General features: G+C 39.5%; 1 protein-coding gene across 1 annotated transcript in view; it reads right to left on the reverse strand.

Annotated features, from left to right (window-relative positions):
* The window catches only part of clip1b (CAP-GLY domain containing linker protein 1b), a 39669-nt gene that overhangs the window by 13269 nt on the left and 1722 nt on the right, over positions 1 to 24678 (reverse strand). Inside the window, 15 exon segments of the mRNA XM_038733562.1 lie at positions 5176 to 5250; positions 7602 to 7687; positions 7799 to 7856; positions 9914 to 9981; positions 9984 to 10008; positions 10286 to 10447; positions 13028 to 13132; positions 14101 to 14161; positions 14300 to 14403; positions 15237 to 15434; positions 16908 to 17109; positions 17248 to 17372; positions 18276 to 18409; positions 18502 to 18882; positions 19571 to 19773. Coding sequence (XP_038589490.1) covers positions 5176 to 5250; positions 7602 to 7687; positions 7799 to 7856; positions 9914 to 9981; positions 9984 to 10008; positions 10286 to 10447; positions 13028 to 13132; positions 14101 to 14161; positions 14300 to 14403; positions 15237 to 15434; positions 16908 to 17109; positions 17248 to 17372; positions 18276 to 18409; positions 18502 to 18882; positions 19571 to 19679 — 1893 coding nt within the window. The 5' untranslated portion in view covers positions 19680 to 19773.

Raw genomic sequence — 24678 nt, forward strand, 5'->3', positions numbered from 1 at the left:
AACTGACTTCAGACAGAATAAGATTTTATTTTTTAAAATGTAATGTGTAACGATTCACACTGTCAGTCGTCTACAGGATATTTCTTTTTGCACGTTAACACATAGTCAAGTGTGTCATCAACACTGTTCTGGACACCGTTTGCACGTGAGTTTCAGACTTATTAACACATCTTTGTTTATTTACACCTCTGAAGTGAGATGTAGTACTACAGAGCACGCTCACATGCACACATAAATATACACAAACATGCAAAACGTGCACAGATTGTCCGCTGGGTCACAAGCGCAGGCTACACGGTGAAATCTTATACTGAGAAACACAATCATTTAAAAGAGCTAATTAGAGATATGAATAACACCACCTCTTCCAGCCTACAGTGATTTTAACATGTCCTATTTGCATTCTGCACTGATTTTGTTGCAAACAAAACAATCCTACCTGGTAGTGAGGTGAGTAGATTTTAGTGGAGTAACCCTGATGCAGAGCAGCAATGTCCATACCTACAGGCTCACTGCTGCCAGATTTAAACCCACGTTCAGCTGCTAAACAACAGCAGTGTGTATACAAGCACTCACCCTCTATCTACAGCATAACACACACAGACTAACACAAGCTGGGCATCAATAAACCATCAGCTCTCACCCCCCGCCGTGCACGGCTGCGAGAGGGAAATGGAGAGCGTGTCGCCTGAGCAGCCTCTCTCTCTCTCTCTCTCTCTCTGTCACAGTTGGGTTAAAGAAGCCGAGCGCTTCCATTATGTAAGCACAGATGAAGCTCCTCCCACAACATACCCCCCCCCCCCCCTCCGCCGCCTTTCTGCTGCTCACAATCTTGTTTCCTCACTCTCCGACACCATATGTTCACACACTCCTCTAAAAGATTCACCTTTCATTCAGTGTTTAACATGACTCACAGCAAACACAACAGTCAGCTGGTGCCACCCGTCACCTTTGTTTAATATAACAAGGTCTGATAAAAACAACGAGCCATTCTCGTTGTCCTCTCTTATGATGTGTTGTTGCGTCTGCGCACAAACGATCTAACTGGGGCATCACTGATTTATCGATGAATCAACAGATTAATCAGTTGGTCTAGAAAACGGTGAAAAATGGCGATTACAAAGATGTGATGTATTTAAACAGCTTCTTTTGGTTTATTACTCCAAAACCCATTAATATTCAGAAAAGACCAAGAACACCAGCAAATAACCACAAATGAGAAGCCGACCGAAAAAGGCTTGTAGAATGACGAAGATAAATACTACAAAACAAATGTAACTAAGTAAATATACTGCACTTATGTACAAGTTTGAGGTACTTGTACTTTACGTGAGTCTTTCTTTTCATGCCACTTTATACTTCTACTCCGCTACTTCTAGTCAGAGGGAAATATTGTACTTTTTACTTTACAAATCAAGATTTTTACAAACAAAACATACAACAAAGAGTTTATAAAATATGTTTTGTTATAAATTAAAATATCCAACAGTTGATACAAGTACAGCTGAAACAATCAGTCGATTAACAGAAAATTAATTGGCAACAATTATGATGTTTGTGATTTTTCAAACAAAAACACTTGATGTGAAGATTTGCACCTTTTATTTTGATAATTTTACTTTGATTCAGTTTGGGCTTTGGGTAATTGTGATGACATTTCTCAGTGTTTTCAGAATTACTATTTACATGTACTATGTACATTTACATCCCTTCTCAAATAAACAATAAAATAAAAATTTAAATAAGTTGTTGCTGATTAATTAGACTAATCAACTAAGCGAATCGTTTCAGCTCTGGATACAACAGATGTGTGACGGCACAAAAAAAGAGAGGCTGATTTCAAGTCAACCGTTCATTAATTAAAGCAATGTTCTGTCCAGCCAGGCATCGTCATCATCGTCATCATCATCACCACCACACACACACACACACACACACACACACACACACACACAGTGTCTGACATGTGCAGGATTACATCACAGCCTACAGTAACATGGCTGAGCGGAGAGAAGACGCAGATGTAATAAATAATAAATAAATAAACGCTCTACAACGTGCGTTTTCCTCCACAGAGACCAAATCCCTGCTCTCTCTGTTGTAGCTGCAAAAACGTTTTTCATTTTTAATGACGGACACATTAGGTCGATCCTTTCAGTTTCCTTAAAGCGTGTCAATTTAAAGCATATTGAACAGTCTGCTGTTTGTTCCAGCCTTTTGTTTGTCAAGATTAAGTGAGCTTAAACATTTCAGTTAATAATAATAACAACGCTACTTTTATATTATAATAATTCACTGGCAGAGCAGAAAATAACAATTTCAAGGAGAAAGGGTCTAAGTTCTGTTTATGCTAACAACACTAGTACTGTACAAAAACAGAAGTTGTACAGGAGGTATTTATTTTTGGTGCATATTTGTACAATAACAGCTCTCAAAGTTAAAACTAATATTAAATAAATATATAACCTATGAGGTAACACTATTTTAACCACTCTTATTTATCATTGACAGACGGTATAACAAATGATTTATAAACACACTATAATGTGGTTGTAAGCAGACATGGGGACATTTTGGGGTGTTTATTATTGTACAACTCCTCATATGAAGCATCTGTAACTGGTGTGTAAACAATTAATGAATGACAAAATAACAGAGCTGTAATCATATAAAACTTGTCTTCATATTTTATATGAAGCTTAAAAGATAATTTCGGTATTTTAAATCTGGCTTTTTTTCCAAATATGTTGATGTTGAAATGACTAGTAGGTACAAAACGTTTTGAATCTGTGCAGTAGATGCTTTGGCTGCAGTGGCTGCTACGTATTCCTTCGTGGCAATTGCACCCATCAAAAATACGTCCACAAAATGTGCTTCTTGTTGACACCGACAGGCTCAGACTGTTAGACCAGGTGACTGAAAACATCATAGAAAGGATCCCTACGAAGGACTCCGGTGAAACCCGGTGGAACGGGAGTCAGAGTTGGAGAGAGGAGTTTGTTGTGTTGGAGTAACGTTAGGAAATAAAGTCTTGCTAGCAGCTCCTCTACGTACACAACACTGACTGGAGGAAACGAGGGAGAAGAGTCCAAAACTTTTTGTACCTACTGGTCATTTAGACAACAAAATATGTGAAAATAGGGCCCAGGTTTAAAAATATTGAAATGATAATTTAAATCTAGTTATATTACATAAATAATACAATAAATATCTATATGTTGTTTATTATATGTTGTTATCTATTAAGTGTAAGTACAAGTACTGCACTTAAGTACACTTTTGAGGTACTTTTACTTTTTACTATTTCCATTTACTGCTACTTTAAATATCTACTCCACTACATTCATAATAATCAACAATTACATTTAATAATAATATCATAGATAAATACAAGACTTTATTGATCTCTTAATGACATTTCACAAGTTACACTGTGTTGACACATTACAATGTGTTATAAACATTTGTTATTACTATATATGTTACTACTACCCATAATTGCTAAATTGTTTTTTTTATTTCAAAATGCCATACTGTCAGAACATCTCCAGCACTCTCAAAATTTTAAACAAAATTAACACATTTAGCCTATTCTGTGTCAAAGAGTTTCAAAATCTATTCTTAGGCTTGTTATATATGCTTCTAATATTGTTTTGCTTAGTTGTTTGTATCTGTTTATATCTCTTGTTTATGTCTTTGTGCTGCTGCAACGCCAGAAAATCTCTTCTGGGGATCAATAAAGGCTTATCTTATGTTAACTTATCTTAGTCCACCTTAAGTCACCAAGAATAGCAGTTAGAGTACTGTGAGTTATGTTGCAGCGCTGAAATATGGTGCATGAAAATGGTTTATCTGCTGGGATGACGAATATAAATACTTCCAAACAGAAAGCATGTTTATGTTCGGTCTCTATCTCCCGCTCTAATCTCCTTTCCATTTCTCTGGCTGTCATGAGACCGACCATCTGGAGACTGCAGGCAGCTGGAGTCAGACTGATCTTACAGGGCGGAGATGAATGTAGACGAGCAAGAGGGCACCAGAGAGCCGCAGACTGAATGAACAGCTGCAGGTGGACCCCAGTTACGGATTGAGTATGAAATGATAAAAATATCAAGTTACAGATGGCGGTGAGATGTGGAGGCTGAGAGGGAAGAGACAGGGAGAGAAAAGAGAAAGAGAGATACGGCTAACGGTATTTTATGCTTGGCTGATTAAATGCGATGACTGGGGCCTGCACAGTCACATGCGGTAAGCGTGGGAATCCTGATGTGAATACGTAATTAAAACCCTGCAAGCTAAAAATGGTAAAATCATGTATGTGCATGTGTGTGAATCTTTTCTGTGGACACACACAGTAACACACGTGCATGTGTTTGTGAAGCACTGGATTTCTCCACATGCTGAAGCAGAGTGATATTTAACAAATTTGGAGGGTTTCCTTTTACCTTTCCAGAACCAAAAATACAAAAGCAAAACGTGTAAGGAAACGCTTTCATACATCAAAACTAGTTACTTTCAAGCCCAAGGAGATTTCATGAGCAAACCACCTATTTTGGGGACACATTACATCCACAGTGTTGCCGATATACTATGTCAGAGTTTAGGGTGACGTTTTGCGACTCAGTCCTGCTCTTTACTGGATTTGGCGAAGTTTACAACCCAGCAATCCCAGCGTAAAGAGGATATTAATAATCCTAAAAGAGTTTTGTGAAACACACACATTTGAAAATATGAACACTAAAAGATAAATCTAACAACTGTCTTGCTTGTCCATGGTTGTAAGCTAAGTAACCAAACAGGGTCCTGTTAAAATGGAATAAGAGTTTGATGTTATAACACTAGATTTACACATTGACATACAAGAGCAATGATGTGTCTTTATTTCCATGTTTTCTACACTGGTGAGGAAAATCTGCCAGCAACAGTTGACATCCTACCTGGCTTTTGTTGTTTTTTGCTTTTGTTGTGTTTAAATCTGCCAGCATCATTGTAAACAGCATATATACAGGAGTGGAAAGACTGACAGGAGGGCTTAGCAAATAATCATTTGTTGAATGAAAGAGAAGCGAAGGAATAAAATGACACCCTGGGTACTTCAGTGGCAGTGGGAACTTTCAGTATTTTGCTGTAGCTGAAGATTAACATACATATTTTCTATCAGGACCTTCTGCTCACCTGTGTCTCAAGTGTCTTCTTCTCATTGGTCAGCTGTTCAAGCGACAGCTTCGTCATCTCTGACTTTTCAATAGCCTGGAAAACATATTGACAAAATTTAGCTCCACGTGGTTTGGTAATATCCAGTGCACAAAGATGATTTAGTACATTACAATCCACAAGTTTGATTTCCTGAGAACACAACTTAATTGTTCTGTGATCAATAGAAACAGTTTTCTTGTTGACATACAAAAGGCATTTTCAACTCATTCAATCATTTTTTTGTTATGAACGTGTTAAACTGAACATGTTATGCTAAAATTAAATTAAAAACAGTGCATGAGAAATTATTCTTGTATGTCCTCGCTAATCTTGTGTGTTATCTGGCTTTTTATGTTATAATTTATCTATTTTTAGGGATTAATTGAGTGTGTTGTGGACTCCATCTTTTCCTGTTTGTTCTGACAGGAAGTGAAACTGTGTCTGTCTGCAGTTTGCTGCTGAGCAGTTAGTGTACAGTGGTATTTTAGAGCTTCCCGCTGTAAACATTTGGTGGCTACAGGAAACAGCGCTGATGACAGCTGTGAAAGTACTGTAATAAAAAACAGTAAAGGTGCGGGGCGTAAAATCTAAACAATTATAGCTGCAGAAGCAGGTGGTAATTCTCTGCGGGTCTGTCACTACATGCGACCCCCTTCGCATCATTTAATCTTATATAGGTTTTCTTTTTTCTTGTTTTGTACAGAGGCACAAAACATCAAGATCACTCTAAACTTAAGATTTAAGTCAAAATAGACATCGTCGCGTAAAAAACAGCATTCCATTACCAGAGGTCATTAAACATCTTGGCTAAAAAAGGAAAGACAGGTCTTTACTGGGTCTGCCTCGAGCTTGTTCAGCTGTTTCACTTTTACATCCATTTGTAACGAGCTCCGTGAAGCGAGAGCACAAGTATGAAAGCTCTGACTTCAGGGAAAGAAAACAAAATACTCCCTTATAACTGCAAACTGTAATTTGTACTGAGGTATTTTCAGAAATATTACAACAGTAAAAAGAGTGGACACCCTGCATTCACTGCTGCTGCAATACAACAGCCGAGCTTTTATGCTCCACTCTTTCTGTTATCACCCCATTTATGCACCTCCTGCTAAGACGTCTGCAAAACACTGACTACTGGAAATATAAGAGCATAAATACTAGATGAGGAGAATGTTCCTGTAGCTTGAAACATGCCATTGAGTTTGTCTACAGGTACACAGGGGTGGCACACAAGAATAAGTATACGAGGTATAGTAACGCTATTTCTGGAGGGAATATTTGACAACAGTACTTAAAAGTACCCTACAGAATGTTCCCCTGTAAACACAATCAGTTTTAATTTCTGACCAAAACCTATTGTATGTAATTTTAAGGTCTCACAAATACATTGAAAGCAGGCCATCAAACATTTGCAAAACATTTTATTAAAATGCTTTAAAAGCTGCATTGTTTACATTGACCAGTGTGAGAACTTTAGTGACATCTAGTGGTGAGACTGCACACTGCACTCGACTGAATACCCAAGCGAAAGAGTAGTATGTAGCTGGAGGCTCCAGTTTCAGGACCACAATCCTACGACCGGATTTGCATTTCTAGGACCCTTGTTTACTTTGATACTGCCAGCTAGCTGGCTAGCTAGCTATGTTACTCTTGACAGAAGAAGAAGAAGATGATATTTACTATATTAGTATTTTTACACACATGCACATGCACAAACAGAACCCATAGCAACACACAGAGAGTGAGGGGCCTGCCACTCAGTGCCCAGGAGGTGAACTGGCACCTCTCCAGCTACCAGTCCACGCTCCGCAACTCTGGTCCGAGCTGGATTCGAACCACGACCCACCGGTTCCCAGCCTAATCCTTACGAATTGAGCTACAGCTGATAGACTTTGATAAACCTTAAAGTAAGGTAAATAGTCTAAAGTTAGGCCATAGCCATCTTTAGAAATTTAAACTGAACTACTTTATATAATTAACTAGTTTGAACTACGTTATATACAGCCAGCTAGTTTTACGATTAGTCCATTAATTAAAGAAAATTAATTGACTATTGATTATTTTGATAATCGATTAATCCTTTCAGTCATTTTATTAAGCAAAAATGTGAAACATTGCTGGTTTAATCCTCTTCAATGTAAAAACAATGCTGCTATTCTTTGTCAGTTATAGTAAATGGATTTTGGACTGTTTGAATAAAAGAAGCAATTTGAAGATGTCACTTTAGGCTCTGGAAAATTGTGATGAGCATTTTTCCCACAATTTTCCAACATTTTATAGACTCAACGATTAGTCGATTAATGAAAACAATAGTTGCCCTATTTATCACCACACAGTAACGTCTAAGACACACACACAAAATAAAATTACTCAATTGTTTTCAACCACTGACTTGTGTGCAAACCTACCTGTGTCAGCTCTTTCTCTTTGCATTGACTCTCCTCTTTCAAGGTTTGGTAGTCTTTCTTTGCCTGCTCCACACTCTGCTCCAATTCTGGCAGAAAACACAACATCAACTATCACAATCATCTTGACACAGGAAAAACATAATAAACATACTTTCTAATGAGCATCAAAGCAGTTGCGGTACATCTGAAATGTTTACCTTGCATGTTCTTTGCTGCACTCCTGTTCTCCTCCTCAGCTATCTCAAGCGTTTTTCTCTGAAATGGAGAAACATCAGCTTGACTACGAGCTAATCACTTACATAGTAACATTCTTATACTTTGAGCTAACTAGAGAATAATGACTGGGCCCAGAAACTATGCGAGGTTTGAGGATAAAATGCCTCTCTTAATGTGGCCACTTTCACGATGCCCGCAAGCAAAACGCATCAGATTAGACCCTCACAGAGATGCACTTCTTAGCTGGCTTCAATTATCTGGTAAAGCAATGGATCTGGGGCCCATTCAGACATGCACCTCATTAAAGAAATCTGCTGGCAATTTTACATGTCAGCCCCCAGAGTCACAAACTGTAAAGGTCATGATGGCAGTAATACTAAGTCAGAAACTAACAACATTTCTGGGACAGTACTAGAGCTGAAACAGTTAGGGGATTAATTGATCAACAGAAAAGCTATAAACATTAACATTAATAATTAAGTCATTTTTGAATAAAATTAAATAACCCACTGGTTCCAGCTTCTCAATGAAACTAATAATCAGCTCTACACTTCAATACAAGAACCTTTATTATATAACATAAGTCCATGTCTTCTAAATTAATCATCAACTGATGAGGATGATGACTTTTTTCCTGAGACATGCAGTCTTTTTTTTCTGATGAAGACACACTAGAGTGAAACATTAGGTTGTTTTCACTTTTAAACACTATAGTTTGTCTATAACAAACTCGTAGAGCTAATGCTAGCTTCATTAGATAGCTAGCAACAGCTCTTTAGTAAAATACTGTATGCTTGGTCACCAGCTTGAACTGAGAAGCTGATTACTTCTGTGTGAAATCCAAAAACTATTGATTAAAGAATCAAGGAATTTCAATGATAAATCGTCTTCTCATTATTATGTAGATAACTTTCCAAACATGTCGTTTGGAAACACCAGAAAAAAAATCTAGGATAAATGGTCTCTAAGAGTTGTTTGGTACTTTATCTCCGTAATTTCTCTGAAGAAAATGTGATGGGGAAGTGAGTGATATTTTATTAAAATTCAGTTAGTAGCGAGTAAAAAGGCCGTTACTGGTTGTGCCACCAATCCAGTTCCTAGTGTTTCCTATGTTTTTCCACTCCCAGCATTTCTGTCTGTCTTCTGTTTGTTTGTGTGTGTCTGGGCATGGTGCTGCACTCCCCTTGTCTGTGCCAATCATCAAACCACCTGTGGCTTTTCGACTCACCTGAGACTCATCCCACAATAAACCCCCAGTGGTTACAAACCCTGGCTTTTCCCTTCAGTCTTTGCCAGATCATCTGTTCACTTCCAGTGTTACACTTGCTACGTCTTTTTAGAAAGAGCTAAGTTTGTGACACCCTGTCTTTCTTGTGCCCCAGGTTTTTGGTCCTAGTTTTGGTTTTGTTTGGTTTTAGCCCCAACTCCACCTTCCTTTTCACAGAGACCCTGTAAACCTAACCCTCACCGCCTTGAGGAACACTTTGCACATTCATTATATGTATCTCAATAATTCCTCTGTGATTTCTTCTTTTACAACTGCCTCTGTGTCTGCATCTAAATCCTCTCAGCCACAAACCCAAACATTACAGAGAACTGGGGTACAAGCAGTGCCACCAACAAAGGACCAGTGTTTAAAAACCATTGCAGAAAGCATGTTAATGTATGTTGAGACTACAAGAAGCAAGAAAAATCATTTTATACAAAACTCAAAACAGTGGCATCGGAGCAGAGCTGCAAACAAACCAGTAAACAGGACTGTATGTACGATGGAAATCTGTCCTTTTTTTGTTGGGGTCATTGTTTAATGTTGCAAAACTTTTGCCAATTAATAGTGACAAAAAAAAAAACGCTTAACGACAGGAGTAACAACAGTAACTGCAGGGGGGGGGGCTTGGCAGCCATTGTTACATGTTCAACACAGACTTTTGCATAAAAGTGACTCAGATGGTTATTCATGCATGAGACCGAGTTATAAAAGTGACATCACATTTTCTTAATAACATGCATTGCTTAATGGGGGTTTGCGTACCAGAGATGTATGTTTAAAAGCCCAAACATCCATTAAGTAAGTAGTGAATTTCTTCCTTTCTTACCAGGCTGGTTAGCTGCAGCTCCAGAGAGCTCTTATCTTGCTGCAGAGACTGAAGCTCTTTCTGTTTGCTTCCACGTCGACACTCAGCTCACTGATCTGATGGGGACACACAGTATAGAACATACAATATATACATAGTAGAGCCATAAATTATGCATCATCACAGTAGCTTTAACAAACCCCACATAAAAAGGTCAAATGTCTATTTACATTAGGGCTAAAAGGATGGTAAATAGAAATTACACCAATTCTTTCAGTTTTACATCATGCCATAAATTATATGATAATAAGCAGAGGGTATCATGTAGCTGCTGCCCAGACCTAGCTGAACAAAAACACCAACGCTGGGACTTCTCTGATGCTTTCCACAAACCTTTTTCTCCTGAGACTGTGCCTGGGCTTTGAGGCTGCTGATCTGTTGCTGGGACAGAGACGCAGCATCCTCCTTCTGCTGGGATGCCCGGAGCCTGAGCTGGAGGTCTGCCACCTCCCTCTCCAGCTCCATAATCCTGGAGCGCTCAGACACCGTGGCCACCTGCAGCAGAAGATGTAGAAAGGAGGCGTGAAGGCCAAGAGGAGACAGGAGAGTTGACAGAGGAGAGTAGTAATGTAAAAACAGTGTGTCTGGGTTGTATACAGTGAACCAAATACAGTATGTGCAGAAGCTTTCACCTGATCTGGGATTCATCTGTATCAAAATGACATGGCAACGTTTTCAGCCACAGTGATGTATTTTGATTTACTGTAACTTAAAGTGATTAAAGCACAGAATATTGTAGGGCTTCAACTAGAGATTGATTATTTTTAGAGTAATTGATTTCTCTATAAAACATGAGAAAATTGTGAAAAATTATTGAAACGAAATTTCCCAGAGCCCAAGTTGACATCTTCATTTTGCTTGTTTTATCCAACCAACAAAAACTAAATATAACAAAAAGAAAAGTAAAGTCTCTGAAATTAATAAAGATGGTACCAGCCAATTTTTGGCATTTTAGCTTAATAAACTACTTAAACCAGTAATCCATTATCAAAAATCAATGAATAGGCTTATTGTTTAAGGTCTAAAACTCTACTAATTTAATTATCTACATTGATAGATAGATATATTCCAAAATAAATTATATATTCCAAAATAAAATGCACATAATTAACCCTTCAACATAACAAATAATTTAAGTTTTTACTTGTCAAATAGCTGGAAGTCAAAGACTGGATATTTAAGTAAACCCCCCCCAAAAAAGAATAGGTTTTCCTGCTTCCTATAAGAGCCCGACCAATACATCAGTGTGCCGATATTAACAGTGTTTATAACAGCCGGTAAATGACAATTAAAAAAGAAACGGAGAGACAGATCCGTCAATCATGGTATGAGTTGTTGCTGCAGTTCGTCTGTGAGAGCTCTGCAAGTCCCCTGATGGCAACACACAGCTATGACATAATCAGTTGTACTTTTGTTCAGTGTACTATTTATAACAATAAAAAAAGTTTAATTTTAAACTGCATTATGTCTTGTTATCTTGGTAAGGTCTCATAACTACACATAACAAATGTTAGGAATGATCTCTGTTTATTTTATGTGTTTCTGAAAAGGAGGGGGGGAAAAGAATATCCGCTGATATGTCAAAAAATAGGTATCTGTCTTTCCATTATTCACGTTCCATTGACACATGGGGCAGGATGCAAGATCTTTGACCTGTAAACCCTGATGTCATCCAGGCTAAAACAAACCACACTTATTTTGAATGAGTACCAGAGCGCTGTTTGAACCACCAACAGAGAATCTGGTGCAATTAAGGATTCACTGTTTTCTGTAGGAGACTTTGACCTTTGACTTAAAGACAAGTCAAAGTTTAGACCTTTTGGTTAAAAGATAAAGGATGGCAGTGTTCCACATTTTTCTTATTGTCAATACATCCCATGAAAAGACAAAAACCAACAGTGAATGTGAGACGCCACGTCATGCTTCTTAGACTTCTTCCATTCCATTTTCTTTCCTGTTTTATTTTGTTACTTACCTTTCCTCTTGTTTCAGACCACTTCACTTCCTGTCCTTGTGTGATTCCTACCTGTGAGATTACCTGCCCCACCATAATTACATCCACCTGTCCCTTGTTATCCTCACCATCTAGTGTATTTAGTCTATCTGTTCCCCTTCGTCTTAGTAACCTTTGTTGTCTAGCGTTCCAGCGTTTTCTCTATGTGTACTCTTCCTAGTTTTTTGATATGACCAGCTTTAGCCTTATCCCTGTTGGATTATTTGTCATCTTCTACTGACTACCTACATGTGTACCAAAGTGTTTCTGAATCGAGGTTGTACCTTTGAGTCCTTGCCCCAGTGGTTTCTCCTGCCTTAACAGAATGTATGCTCTTAACAGGTATTGTGTGTACATCAAAGCCTGATATATCTTCTCACTCTGAGCCATAGATATTGCCATTGTTGCTGCACTGGCTCACTGTTCTTTCATCACCATGAACACACCACACTGTAGTTTATTCTGACTCAGTCCTACATACACTGTCCTGCTGCACCAAACAGTCACTAGAGCACCACATGTGGATTCATCCACTCCTAAAAAAAGTCCCATCAAATGCTCTATTTCCTCCCAACTAAGTAACATTTGCTAAAAACTACAGCTGTTTTAGGAAATAACTGGGACTTTAAAATAATAAAGTTGCCAGCTGTTAAAGTTTTACATCTTCAGTAAGAAAACAGACAGGATAGAGAAGTTGGAAAGTATTAAAAGCCAGACTAACATGCTGTTGGTTTTGGTCTTTTCATGGGATTTGCTGAATTAGAAAAATGAAGGCCAGCATTCTCAAAAGCTCAGGCATTTCCAAACTATCTTAGAAAAGAATTTCATGCACACATGCATAACTTTCAGTATGACAGACCCGGGTTACTAGAAAAGCTCAAGGCTGATGAGATGTTAGTCTCTATTCCGGGGCTGATTGTGGACTAGGCCAGGAGGGGGAAGCAACTTTTGATAATTCTGATAATTTGCATAATGTTTGCACGCTGTGGTTCCATCAATATATTCTGTGCATCATTATTAAACCTAGTAAGGGAAAAGCACATCACTTAGTCCTGCTGTGGGACTAGGACTGCGAGCATTACCCTAGTGTCCTCTAAATCCCTCTGGAGTTTTTCAGCTTTGGTCTTTTCAAAGAGCAGACTCTGCTCAAGCTCCTTTATGTGGGCATGCTCCAGTCTGGTCTGCGTCTGTTAGTAAGAGAGAGCAGGAAAAGAAGGAGAACAAACACCAATGCAACACTAACTTGTCAGCTTTGTGCCACAAACAGGAAGACAAGACAAGACTTTAAAGAGAAGGCCAGTAAGTACAGAAGCACTGATGGTTTCCAGTATTTCAATTACATCAGATGGATATGAACAAAGGGAAAGATTGTTATTTGCTCATTCTGCTCTGAGGAATATCAGGAGTTGATTATTTCAATCATCTCATTCTGACTCTCAGATACTTCTATTTGCACTTGTTTGCTTGTATTCCAGTACTTGAAGGCGACTAGGCACTAATTCATCTGAACAGTGAAGAAGATGCAGACAACGGTGAAAGATGGAAGCATATAAAAAGACTGAAGGCAAATCAGGACAAAAACAGCATTCAGGAACAGACATGTGGGTGAAAGGATGACGAGAGGATGTTAATGTAAGTGCTGCAGATGGGTGGATAAAGAGGAAGCGTACGTGAATTAAGCATGAACGAATAAATAAAATGAGCAGGGAGAAAGACTTGTCTGAAGGAGGCAGCAAATGAATGATTCAAAGAGTGCAGGGTAAGAACGATTGGTTAAATCATCAGCTCATATATTTTTAGAGGAAAATGTGAAGCACTAATACAAGTTCACGGCCAATTATTTTGCAACTTTAAGTTACTTAATGTGGTACTTCACAAAATATAAACAGAGCATTAAAAAACAAAAGAGATCAAACTCAGGTGTTCATTACAAACTGGTACACAGGAGGGCTTGAGGTTGACATTATTTGACTGCTTTTAATAAGAACAACGTGGGGGTGGTAATGAAAGTATGTTAATCAACTATCAAACAAGTTGTCAATAATTCACACGTAAATTTTAAAGAAAGCATCAGCCTGACAAGTGGGAATTTTATAGCTTGAGTGAGTGAGAGAATATGTTTAATTGAGAACCAGATTATATAACCACAAGATACCTCCAGGTCTCCTTTGGTGATGCATGCCTCTTCCACACGAAACTGCAGATCTTCCACTTTTCTGTCAAACAGGGACGATAATAACATTTCTTCTAAGAGTACCTCTGCTGTACATATTAGACAGTGATAAATGAAACACATTTATGACTTTCCATAAACAGTATTGTGTGCGGGCTGCAGGTGAAGTCAGACCACCCACCTCTTCTCCTCCTCCAGCTGGTTGAGCAGCTCCACCTTGTCTCGATCTGCTGCCTCCACCAGCGAACGTAGCTGATCCAACTTTGCTTCCATCTCCACTGCATACTATAACACACAGAATGAATAACACTAACAACATATAACAAGAGACGACTTGATTAATGCATACCAAAAACTAGATGTTGGTCACGGCAACACTAAGCTCTAATCCCCGGCGTTTAGGTCACACTTTTCCCCCGCATTGATGATATTTTCTTTAAAATGTTGTTTAAGACTCCATATTTATTTGGGACATAGAGGTGTATAGTTCTCATTTTACAGTGTACATGATTTTGCGATTTGTTCAATTTATTTGTTCAATAATTTTTGTGAAAGACTTTAATGCATTATGTAACCTCTCTCTGTTAATCACCACTCTGGAGTCTTGCTCACTGTCCCGCCAACGGAGCTGATTGGTTACAAGTCGATCTCTCAGGTAACAGCCCTCTGTTTTTGTCACGCACCATGGGTGTTAGTAGCTATTATTGACTGAAGTAAGATTTAAGCCTAAAATGTGTTTGTTAGTCATAGATATATTTGTGCAGTCCGAGACTAGATAAAAAAAAAGTATTTCTTCAAAAGGTGCATTAAGTAAATATTGACCACCAGTGAGAAGGAAAACCCCCAAAGCAAACTCACAAAAACACAAGCCCTGACATATTATGGTCTTCAAAAGTTGCAGTAAACAGCTGAATCATTCTAATTTCTGCAGACACACAGCAACATGACCTTCAGTTTGGAGCCTATTTACAAATTTAAGTCAGTATTCAGATTTAAGCAGTTCTCCTGTTTGAGTTGTGTTGAACAAACACGGATGAAAATATGGAATTACAGTCTTCATAAGAGCTTTCTCCCATGTTCTTGTCTGCAGATAACATCCACGTGTGCATGAATCTGACCTGATCCCTCCCTTTCCTCAGCAGAGTCAGCTCCTGCTGCACCTCTCCTGCGTGGCTGGTTGCCTTTGCGACCTCACATCTCTCCAGGTCTCGCTCTGCTAGTAGCTGCTCGATGTGCTGCTGCTTCTCCTTCAGAGCCTCCTGCAGCGCTGTGGTGCCAGAAATCTTACGAGCGTACCGAGCAGATGTCTCCGTCAGCTGGAAAGATACGGCGGCAGATACACATTTAACATTTTGTATGTTATCTGATCCTGTTTTGAGGATCAAATAAGAACCAGTGTTTAAACTCTGTCAGAGGTCACTAAGGTCTAAAAGAGGGTAAGGTGCCAGAAAGACAACAAAATCTGATTTAACATGAGTAACTCTCCATATTCAGTCACACTGCAGAGAATTTACTAACCAGAATAATTTCATTCAAAACAAGTACATTTCCTTCCATACACTGATGCACAACCACAAACACAATGAGGCCCCAGTGTACAACGCCGTCTCTTAGGAATTGCATATATAAGACTAATTGGTTTTGCCTAATACATTTCCAGGGAAACATTTGCAACACAATTGCTACCTGTATTAAGTTCAGTGGTAATACATTTTTATGTTTTGTTGTAGGTGGGAGGTTGGGTGGATGGCGGGTGAATGATTCTTAGACCACAGACAGGGGTTCCTCAGTCCCACGTGTGGTTTCAGCTGGCGGATGGGAGTCATTGTTTGCAGATATTCGGTCATAAACCAAAGTACTGAACAACTTAAAATTTTGACCTGATCATGGCGCTGGACAGGGCTCGAGACTAACGGCGTCCCCGTCGTCCTGGGCACGATAGGAAATGTGTTTGGGACAAAGAGAAATATTCTGTAGGACGCCTCTAGGACGAAAGGGATTGTGTAGACCTATGTGTTTATTTATTACGCTTAGCAAATGACCAACTGAACCGACCGAGCACTGACTACAACGGAGGCTGTCTTCTCACACTGTTCTCACACTACAGTCAGGCCAGACTCACCCAGGAGGCTGGCTGCTCACCTGTTCCCGCGGTACAGGTCCCATCTGTCCTCTCAGTCACAAACGGCTTGTTGACCTCTCAAGTGCGCTGTGTAGGCTAGCGTTAAGCGCCACACATCAATGTTGTCACGCAGTGAAAAACAAATCAATATTCTGATAACCTCGACTAGCGGCGAGAATCATCTCCACCCAGTTGATGAAACTCGGCATACGGCGTGATCGTAAAGTAACCCGCGCACGCTGAGACGCTGCCAGCAGACTCGCTGGTAGAGTTTTGCATTATAAACATCTAAAACCTGAGGTCAAAAAAGTTAGTCTGGAGTCCTGGCACTGGATAAAAGTCAGAGGATCACCAAAGTTATTAAAAGTCATCCTCAGAGGAACATGAATGTGTGAACCAAATTTCATGACAATTCATCCATAACCACAAATGTCAACCTCATGGTGGCCTCTCCAAGTCAGAGCTCCCAAAGTCATCAGGTTACACTGTCTGAGAACGAGCGTCTGTACAAAATGTTGTGCTAATCCATCTAGTACTTGTTGAGATATGTCACAGGATTAGTGAAAGTGTTGAGCTACTGGTGGCGCTTGACAGAGGGATTCATCCTCTGGGATCAGTAGTATACATCAAAACAGAAAGTTCAAATTCTGTTCAAGAAAGCTCTTACCAGTCCTGCTCGGCTGGGTTTGCCGCTGATGGAGGAGGTGGCTGAGCTGAGTGAGCTGATGGAGGAAGCACTCGGGCTCCTCTTGAGAGTGGACCTCCTCCGTGAGCTCTTCGCCTTGGTAGGTGTGGTACAAGGGAAGCCAATACGTGTCACCTTGTGGACCGGAGCAAACAGGCCGTACCTGGGCATGCACTGAAAGTATCTGAGGGGGAAAACAGGGGGGAACCACACAGTCAGGCACCAACTGAAACCTCAGCAGACCCACTGACAGGTGGTTTAAGAACAGATTGAACAGATGAAACAGATTTTATATATTTCATCCTCTGTCAGTGATCTTTACCTGGTCCCCGCTACAGCTCCATCGTTCTTCCCAAGTGGTTCATCTAGCTCCACTCCACACCAGTCTCCTTTGGCAAAGTCTGTCTCTCCCAGAAACCGCACTACTCCTGCCTTGGTACCACCAACCTACACACAGAAAAAGAAAATAATAATAATTTCGACAGACAGGCTTCTTTATATTCTTTTTTTACAATTAACGTCTTCGCCCTGTGCACGTGGTGCCCAATGGCAGATTGAATTACGCACTCATCCAATGCATGACATACTGTATTTTACCACAGTCAAAATATACCAGCTTGGGTGCACATTTCAGATCAGTACTACCAGAAGAGATCTTCAAGCAGAGCAGAGGAAACTAAATTCCTCTTCAAGGAATTTTATATCGTTGCACATCCTGTCATTGTCTATATAGGCTGATAAATGCAAATTCTTGTCTCATGCATGCAGTGGTTTTTCCTGATTTATTCTACATTCATTGTGCTTTGCTAAACATTGCTTCCTAGTGGACGTGTAAATTTACACACGACACGACCAAAACACACCTGTGTACAATCGCTTAAGTGCAGCGCAGAGAAACAGCAAGATGCTGTATTGGCATCTAACTTTGTAGTAATATTTCCTTGTCCCATAATATGACCACTCACACTGCTAAATTTGTTATGTTTTTGTTTAGTGATGTCCAACAGCAAGACCTCAAACACTGGCAGTGTCAAGTTGTTTCTCTGGTGATCCTTTTGGGACTGAAACTTGCCCACAAGTGGATCAGAATAGGTAACCTTATACACTTGATTAAGCTAATGATCAAATCTCATGAAAGTGCACGTAGTCATGAACAAGTAGCGTTCATCAAGTTGTAAGAGTCTGTTGCATCTGACTTGAAACACTTGTACAAGTAAACCTCACAGAAAAAGCAAAAGGAGGTTTAGGATTAGAAAACAAAAATGTTCTTGCATGAGGCCCTTCGTTCAGAAAAGAAATGACTGTAAGGTCATATAATGTCATGGTGGGTTCAAACACAGAACTTCTTACCAGAACACGGTCTCCCAGCCTCATCTCCCTTTTGTTCTTCTTCATGGATTCCGTATCTGAGAGGTTAGACACCGACTCGCTGGATGTGAGCATTCGGTTAAGTGCGGCGCTTGTCTTTATGCCGGTGCCCTGAACTGAACAAAGAAAAATGTCTTATATGACGTAACAAAACAAGCAAAGCGCTAGCACAGCACTGAGAAACACAAGTATCACTGATAGATGTTACCAGTTGAGGTAGTGCCAGCAGGTGCAGGCTCGCTTGTTGCAGGGGCTCCTGGTGCTGGACTCGACTGCCCCCCATTTTCCTCCTTCTCTGGCAGTGCAGTCTTGGAAAGCTTTGAAGGCCGCGTGAATATCCCCCTCCCATCCTCACAGTGGAAGTACCGGACCCCTGCCACAGACCCGTCGTTCTTCCCGATAGCCTCATCCAGCACAATCCCCGCCCATTGTCCCGGAGCGAACTGTGTGCCCCCGATAAACTGCACGAAGCCAGGCTTATTGCCGTTGACCCAGACCCTCTCTCCGACTTGGAAGTCCACACTTCCCTCCTGGGTTGGGGAGGTCACACTGCCATGGGACTTCTCTGGAGGAACTGGCTTTGGAGTACCTGCAATCACAATCATGCTTTATTATCCTCATGGCACCTAAACTGAGGGATGAAATAATGTTAAATCCACACCACTACTTCTGTTTTTTATTTTAGACGACAGCTAAAACAACACCCTGTTAAACTGTCTTTTAACTGACATGATCTGATTCACATTATTCTAAAAGCAGTAAATTTAATCAGTTTTTACTTTTCACTGACTGTATAGTTGTATTACTGTCTCTGACTATCTTGGTAATTATGTTTAGAAGATACAAATAAAGTTATTATATTTTTTTGTGATTCTCTTTGCAGAAAGTCATGTTTTTGTTTGCCCTCTGTCACATTAAGGTCCATGTACACTTCAACAGGACAGTTGCTTGCTGATTAAAGGATGGACGCTGTAATCAGATTGATACCCCGCTGTGGTTTAGAACGGCCTAAATGGTTACTCAGTGCAAACGGCTCTACGTACCATCCTGCATTCAAAGCTGAACAATATTCCCTTTGTTTTTCAGTTTTTACACACAAATGGTCTCCTCCCATTTTCAGGACTTTCTATCTACATCTATGTACCAAATTAGCCAGCTAGGGTTAGCTTAAGTGTGACTCATTATATTTTTACAGTATGGAAACTAAAATTCTCACACATCCTCCACAACATTTCTTCTGATAAATTATTCAGTAAATTGTTTCAATAATTTCTTACCAGAGGATGGAGACGTCTTTGATGGCACCCCAGATGGACGGACTATTTTACTGGGGGGTTTGATCCCGCTGACCTTGCCTGGTGTACTCATGGCTACTTGTTTGTCCATGGTTTGGGGGACCTGTGGGGGTGTCTGGCCTGATCAAGGTGGGGGACTAGGCCTTCCCCACCACCCCATAAAGTCCCAATGTGATGGAAGGGACCTGGAAAACCAAAAAAGAAAACTTGAATCAATAGAAATACAAAGCAACACCGTGTTTGGTGGAATAGTACAGAAATATCACAGCTATAAGAGCATAGGGAACATGATGGGAGCCATGTTGGAGTGACAGAAGGTATAAAAAACAAACGAACATGGAAGCCTATCAGCGTCATTTCATGGTTTATATTAAATATACAGGTGCTGGTCATATAATTAGAATATCATCAAAAAAAAATTTGTATATTTATTCATTTATTTCAGTAATTCCATTCAAAAAGTGAAACTTGTATAATGTATACATTCATTCCACACAGACTGATATATTTCAAGTGTTCATTCCTTTTAATTTTGATGATTAAAACTGACAACTGATGAAAACCCCAAAATCAGTATCTCAGAAAATTAGAATATTGTGAAAAGGTTCAATATTGAAGACACTTGGTGCCACACTCTAATCAGCTAATTAACTCAAAACACCTGCAAAGGCCTTTAAATTGTCTCTCAGTCTAGTTCTGTAGGCTACACAATCATGGGGAAGACTTCTGACTTGACAGCTGTCCAAAAGACGACCGTTGACACCTTGCACAAGGAGGGCAAGACACAAAAGCTCATTGCTAAAGAGGCTGGCTGTTCACAGAGCTCTGTGTCCAAGCACATTAATAGAGAGGCGAAGGGAAGGAAAAGATGTGGTAGAAAAAAGTGTACAAGCAATAGGGATAACCGCACCCTGGAGAGGATTGTGAAACAAAACCCATTCAAAAATGTGGGGGAGATTCACAAAGAGTGGACTGCAGCTGGAGTCAGTGCTTCAAGAATCACCACAGACATATGCAAGACATGGGTTTCAGCTGTCGCATTCCTTGTGTCAAGCCGCTCTTGAACAAGACACAGTGTCAGAAGCGTCTCGCCTGGGCTAAAGACAAAAATGACTGGACTGCTGCTGAGTGGTCCAAAGTTATGTTCTCTGATGAAAGTAAATTTTGCATTTCCTTTGGAAATCAAGGTCCCAGAGTCTGGAGGAAGAGAGGGGAGGCACAGAATCCACGTTGCTTGAAGTCCAGTGTAAAGTTTCCACAGTCAGTGATGGTTTGGGTGCCATGTCATCTGCTGCTGTTGGTCCACTGTGTTTTTTGAGGTCCAAGGTCAACGCAGCCGTCTACCAGGAAGTTTAAGAGCACTTCATGCTTCCTGCTGCTGACCAACTTTATGGAGATGCAGATTTCATTTTCCAACAGGACTTGGCACCTGCACACAGTGCCAAAGCTACCAGTACCTGGTTTAAGGACCATGGTATCCCTGTTCTTAATTGGCCAGCAAACTGGCCTGACCTTAACCCTATAGAAAATCTATGGGGTATTGTGAAGAGGAAGATGTGATACGCCAGACCCAACAATGCAGAAGAGCTGAAGGCCACTATCAGAGCAACCTGGGCTCTCATAACACCTGAGCAGTGCCACAGACTGATGGACTCCATGCCACGCCGCACTGCTGCAGTAATTCAGGCAAAAGGGGTCCCAACTAAGTATTGAGTGCTGTACATGCTCATACTTTTCATGTTCATACTTTTCAGTTGGCCAACATTTCTAAAAATCCTTTTTTGTATTGGTCTTAAGTAATATTCTAATTTTCGGAGATACTGAATTGGGGATTTTCATTAGTTGTCAGTTTTAATCATCACAATTAAAAGAAATAAACATTTTGAAATATATCAGTCTGTGTCTAATGACTGAATATAATATCGAAGTTTCACTTTTTGAATGGAATTACTGAAATAAATCAACTTTTTGATGATATTCTAATTATATGTATCAGCAGTGCTGCCAACCACTTTACAGAGACTTGAAACTCATCACAGTCAAGCTTTACTCAGCTAAATTATTTCGTCATAGACACCTTATTCATGCTTGTTAATAAAAAGTCAAAGTATTATACCATACTGTCAAAATACTAATATGTAAGCATAATGGAAATTTTACTTAGAACTAGTTACTAAAGCTGTCAAATATGAGTAAAAAGTATATTTCCCTCTGACATGTAGTGGAGTGCCATAAAGTGGAAATTCCTCACTTAGTACCTCAATGTGTACTCAAGTGCAGACAGTACTTGAGTAAAGGTACTTAGGTAGGTAGTTACATTCCACCACTGAAACAGCAAACTGTGGTTATGTAGTGACAAGCAGAAATACAGGAATACATGAATCTTCTATGAGCAAACGTTAGAAACGTTCAGTAACCAAATCTCGCTGGCATTACACCAGGTGCTTTCAGATCAGGTGCTGTCGTGCTGTTGCGGTAACGTTAAGCAACAAAAGTTTTGTTTTACGGTGGACGCACTGTTACATTTCACCGTCGTGTGGTTTCGGTAGGGTAGGCCACAGAAGTTTCATTTTACGGTGGACGAGTTGTAACCTGGTTTTAACATTACAGAGTTGTTGTTTCTTCTAGCTTGAAATTTCTCTCTCTTCCTTCACAAGTTTAAAGGCTGATTTTGGCCCCTGATTGAAAATTGGGCCAGATGGTTAATTGTGTGGTTAATCTTTTCTTTACGGTCAGAACGTGTCAAACACTTGATGCCAAACAGTGGATCACTTAACATTTCTGAGGTAGAACATTTAAAACTATTATGATAAAATATTTTTTCAAAAAATATTATAAGTAACTTTCTTTTCTGTCCTTTTTCCTCAACTAAATAAATATCTTAATAGAAAAATTAAGTGCTAATTCGTTCGTGGTTCTAATGAATTGAATCAAATATGTATTGATGATATATTGAACTGTTTTAATTTTATTGAGGAAAATTATATTGTGATAATTATCATTATTGTTTTATTACCCAGCCCTACGTGCAAAAAAGTGTATTATATTTCTATGGATTAAACAAAGCCTCGATGCAAAGAATTTGTGTCGATGTATTTTAGTAATTGAATTGATCGAATTAATCGATGAATCGTTTCAGCCCTAGATAGTTTGGTCAATAAAATGTCAGTATAAAAGTTAATTTCCTAAAGCCCAAAGTGACACCTTCAAATTACTTATTTTGTCCGAACAACAGTTGAAAACCAAAAGACATCAAATTGGCTTTTATATGAGAGAGCTGCAGGAAATCTTCACATTACAAAGGCTAGAACCTGTGAATGTTTGGCAGTTATTTAAACAATTATAATCGAATTATTGAAAAATTTGCAGTCTAGGGGCAACTCCTAAGATGCCGAGTAGACCATGAACCGCAACGTCTCTGGTTTGAATCCGGTCAGAGATCGTTGACTAGGGCTGGGCAATAAAACAATAACGATAACTATCGCAATATAATTTTCCTCAATAACAATATAACAAATATTCAATATATCGTCAAAGTTTGATTTAATTCATTTGAATCACAAATGAATTAGGACTTAATTTTTCTATTACAATATTTATTTTGTTGAGGAAAAGGGACTGAAACAAGATTTACTAATCATATATATATTTTTAAGATTTGATCATAATAGTTTTGAATGTTCTACCTCAGATTTGTAAAGTGATCCACTGATTTGCATCAAGTGTTTGTCACGTTCTGATCATTAAGAAAAGTTTAACTACCATCTAGTTTCACTCTGGAGCAAAAATCTGCCTTTAAACTCGAAAAAAATAATGATTTGACATTCATTGTGATAATTAGCGATTAACAAAATTAGCGTGATAACATTTTTGGCCATATAGCCCAGCCCTATCTTTGACCCAAAGGCATTCAATTTACAATGCCATAAAAAGAGAAGCTGATACAGGTGAATTTAAGGCAATTGTAGTTGAAAAATTAGGTTTATGATAAATCAAATATGAAAATAGTTGCCCATTCTTTTTCTGTCGACCAACTAATCAAAACAATAAAACATGAAATCTTCCAAGTTAGGGCAATACTTTTTATAGGCTCTGTTCTCCACCCATACAGTAACTACACCAGTATCTCTGCGAGAGCTGCTGCACGACTCAGCGAGGCCTCCAAACAATAAACTCTGACATAATGATGCACCTCCTACTGTCTGTATGTCACAACCCACTGTTTATTACCAAACTATTTATTATCATCCATGTAATAACTGTGATGTCCAGCTGACATTGTGTCATGTGCAAAGTCTCTACTCTAAAGCCATGAAGATAAATGCTTTTGCAGTTATGACATTTACCAAATAAAGTGATGCTCATTTTCCACCTCGGACACTAAAGTGAGACGTTTCTTTCTGTGGATGAAGGTCAGTTGGGTTTATTTTCCTGCAGGTTTTGTAGGTGTTGGGCAGCTGCCTGACCACACAGCCATTTCATTTAGAAAGCAGATGATTCACTCGGAGTGCAACTAGGTCAAGAGGTAGTAAAAGCTGTGTTTCAACATTTCACACTCTACACTGCCGATTTATTATAAAACATTGTTGGACTCACAATGGCCAGTTCTCAAACACGATTGATGCAGCAGAACCGGAGATATCAGAGATGTCGTCTTTTTAATTTCATGCATTCTACTTCCTTGTCAAAACCTGGCACCTACATTATCCACAGTGCAACTTGACGGCCAATAGTTCAGTCTGAGATTCTGGTGTTTTATGCTTTGGAGCGGCTAATGTAGCTTAGAGCTACTAGCTTCTAGTAGAGATAAGGAGCGGGCAGCTACAGATGTCTGGTAAGCTCCAAACTTGCAGATATTTTCCATTTTCAGACTTGCAGTCTTCAGCCCCAACTGCTGTTGCCTCAAGCGACGCTTTGTCACAAAAGGTAAAGATACATCAATCTGATATCGATCTCGGATACTGGTTAATACTGACTCAAATAACTGGATCAGGTATCGGTGACAAGGGCTCGACCTATTAAATTTAATTATGTGCGTACATCACGATGCGTCAGCAGTGCACCAGGAGACCGGAACATATAGCTGGCAG

This window comes from Micropterus salmoides, unplaced genomic scaffold (assembly GCF_014851395.1).
Source record: "Micropterus salmoides isolate LMB-PRFRI ecotype aquatic unplaced genomic scaffold, ASM1485139v1 Ms_hic_scaffold_20, whole genome shotgun sequence".
NCBI lineage: Eukaryota > Metazoa > Chordata > Actinopteri > Centrarchiformes > Centrarchidae > Micropterus > Micropterus salmoides.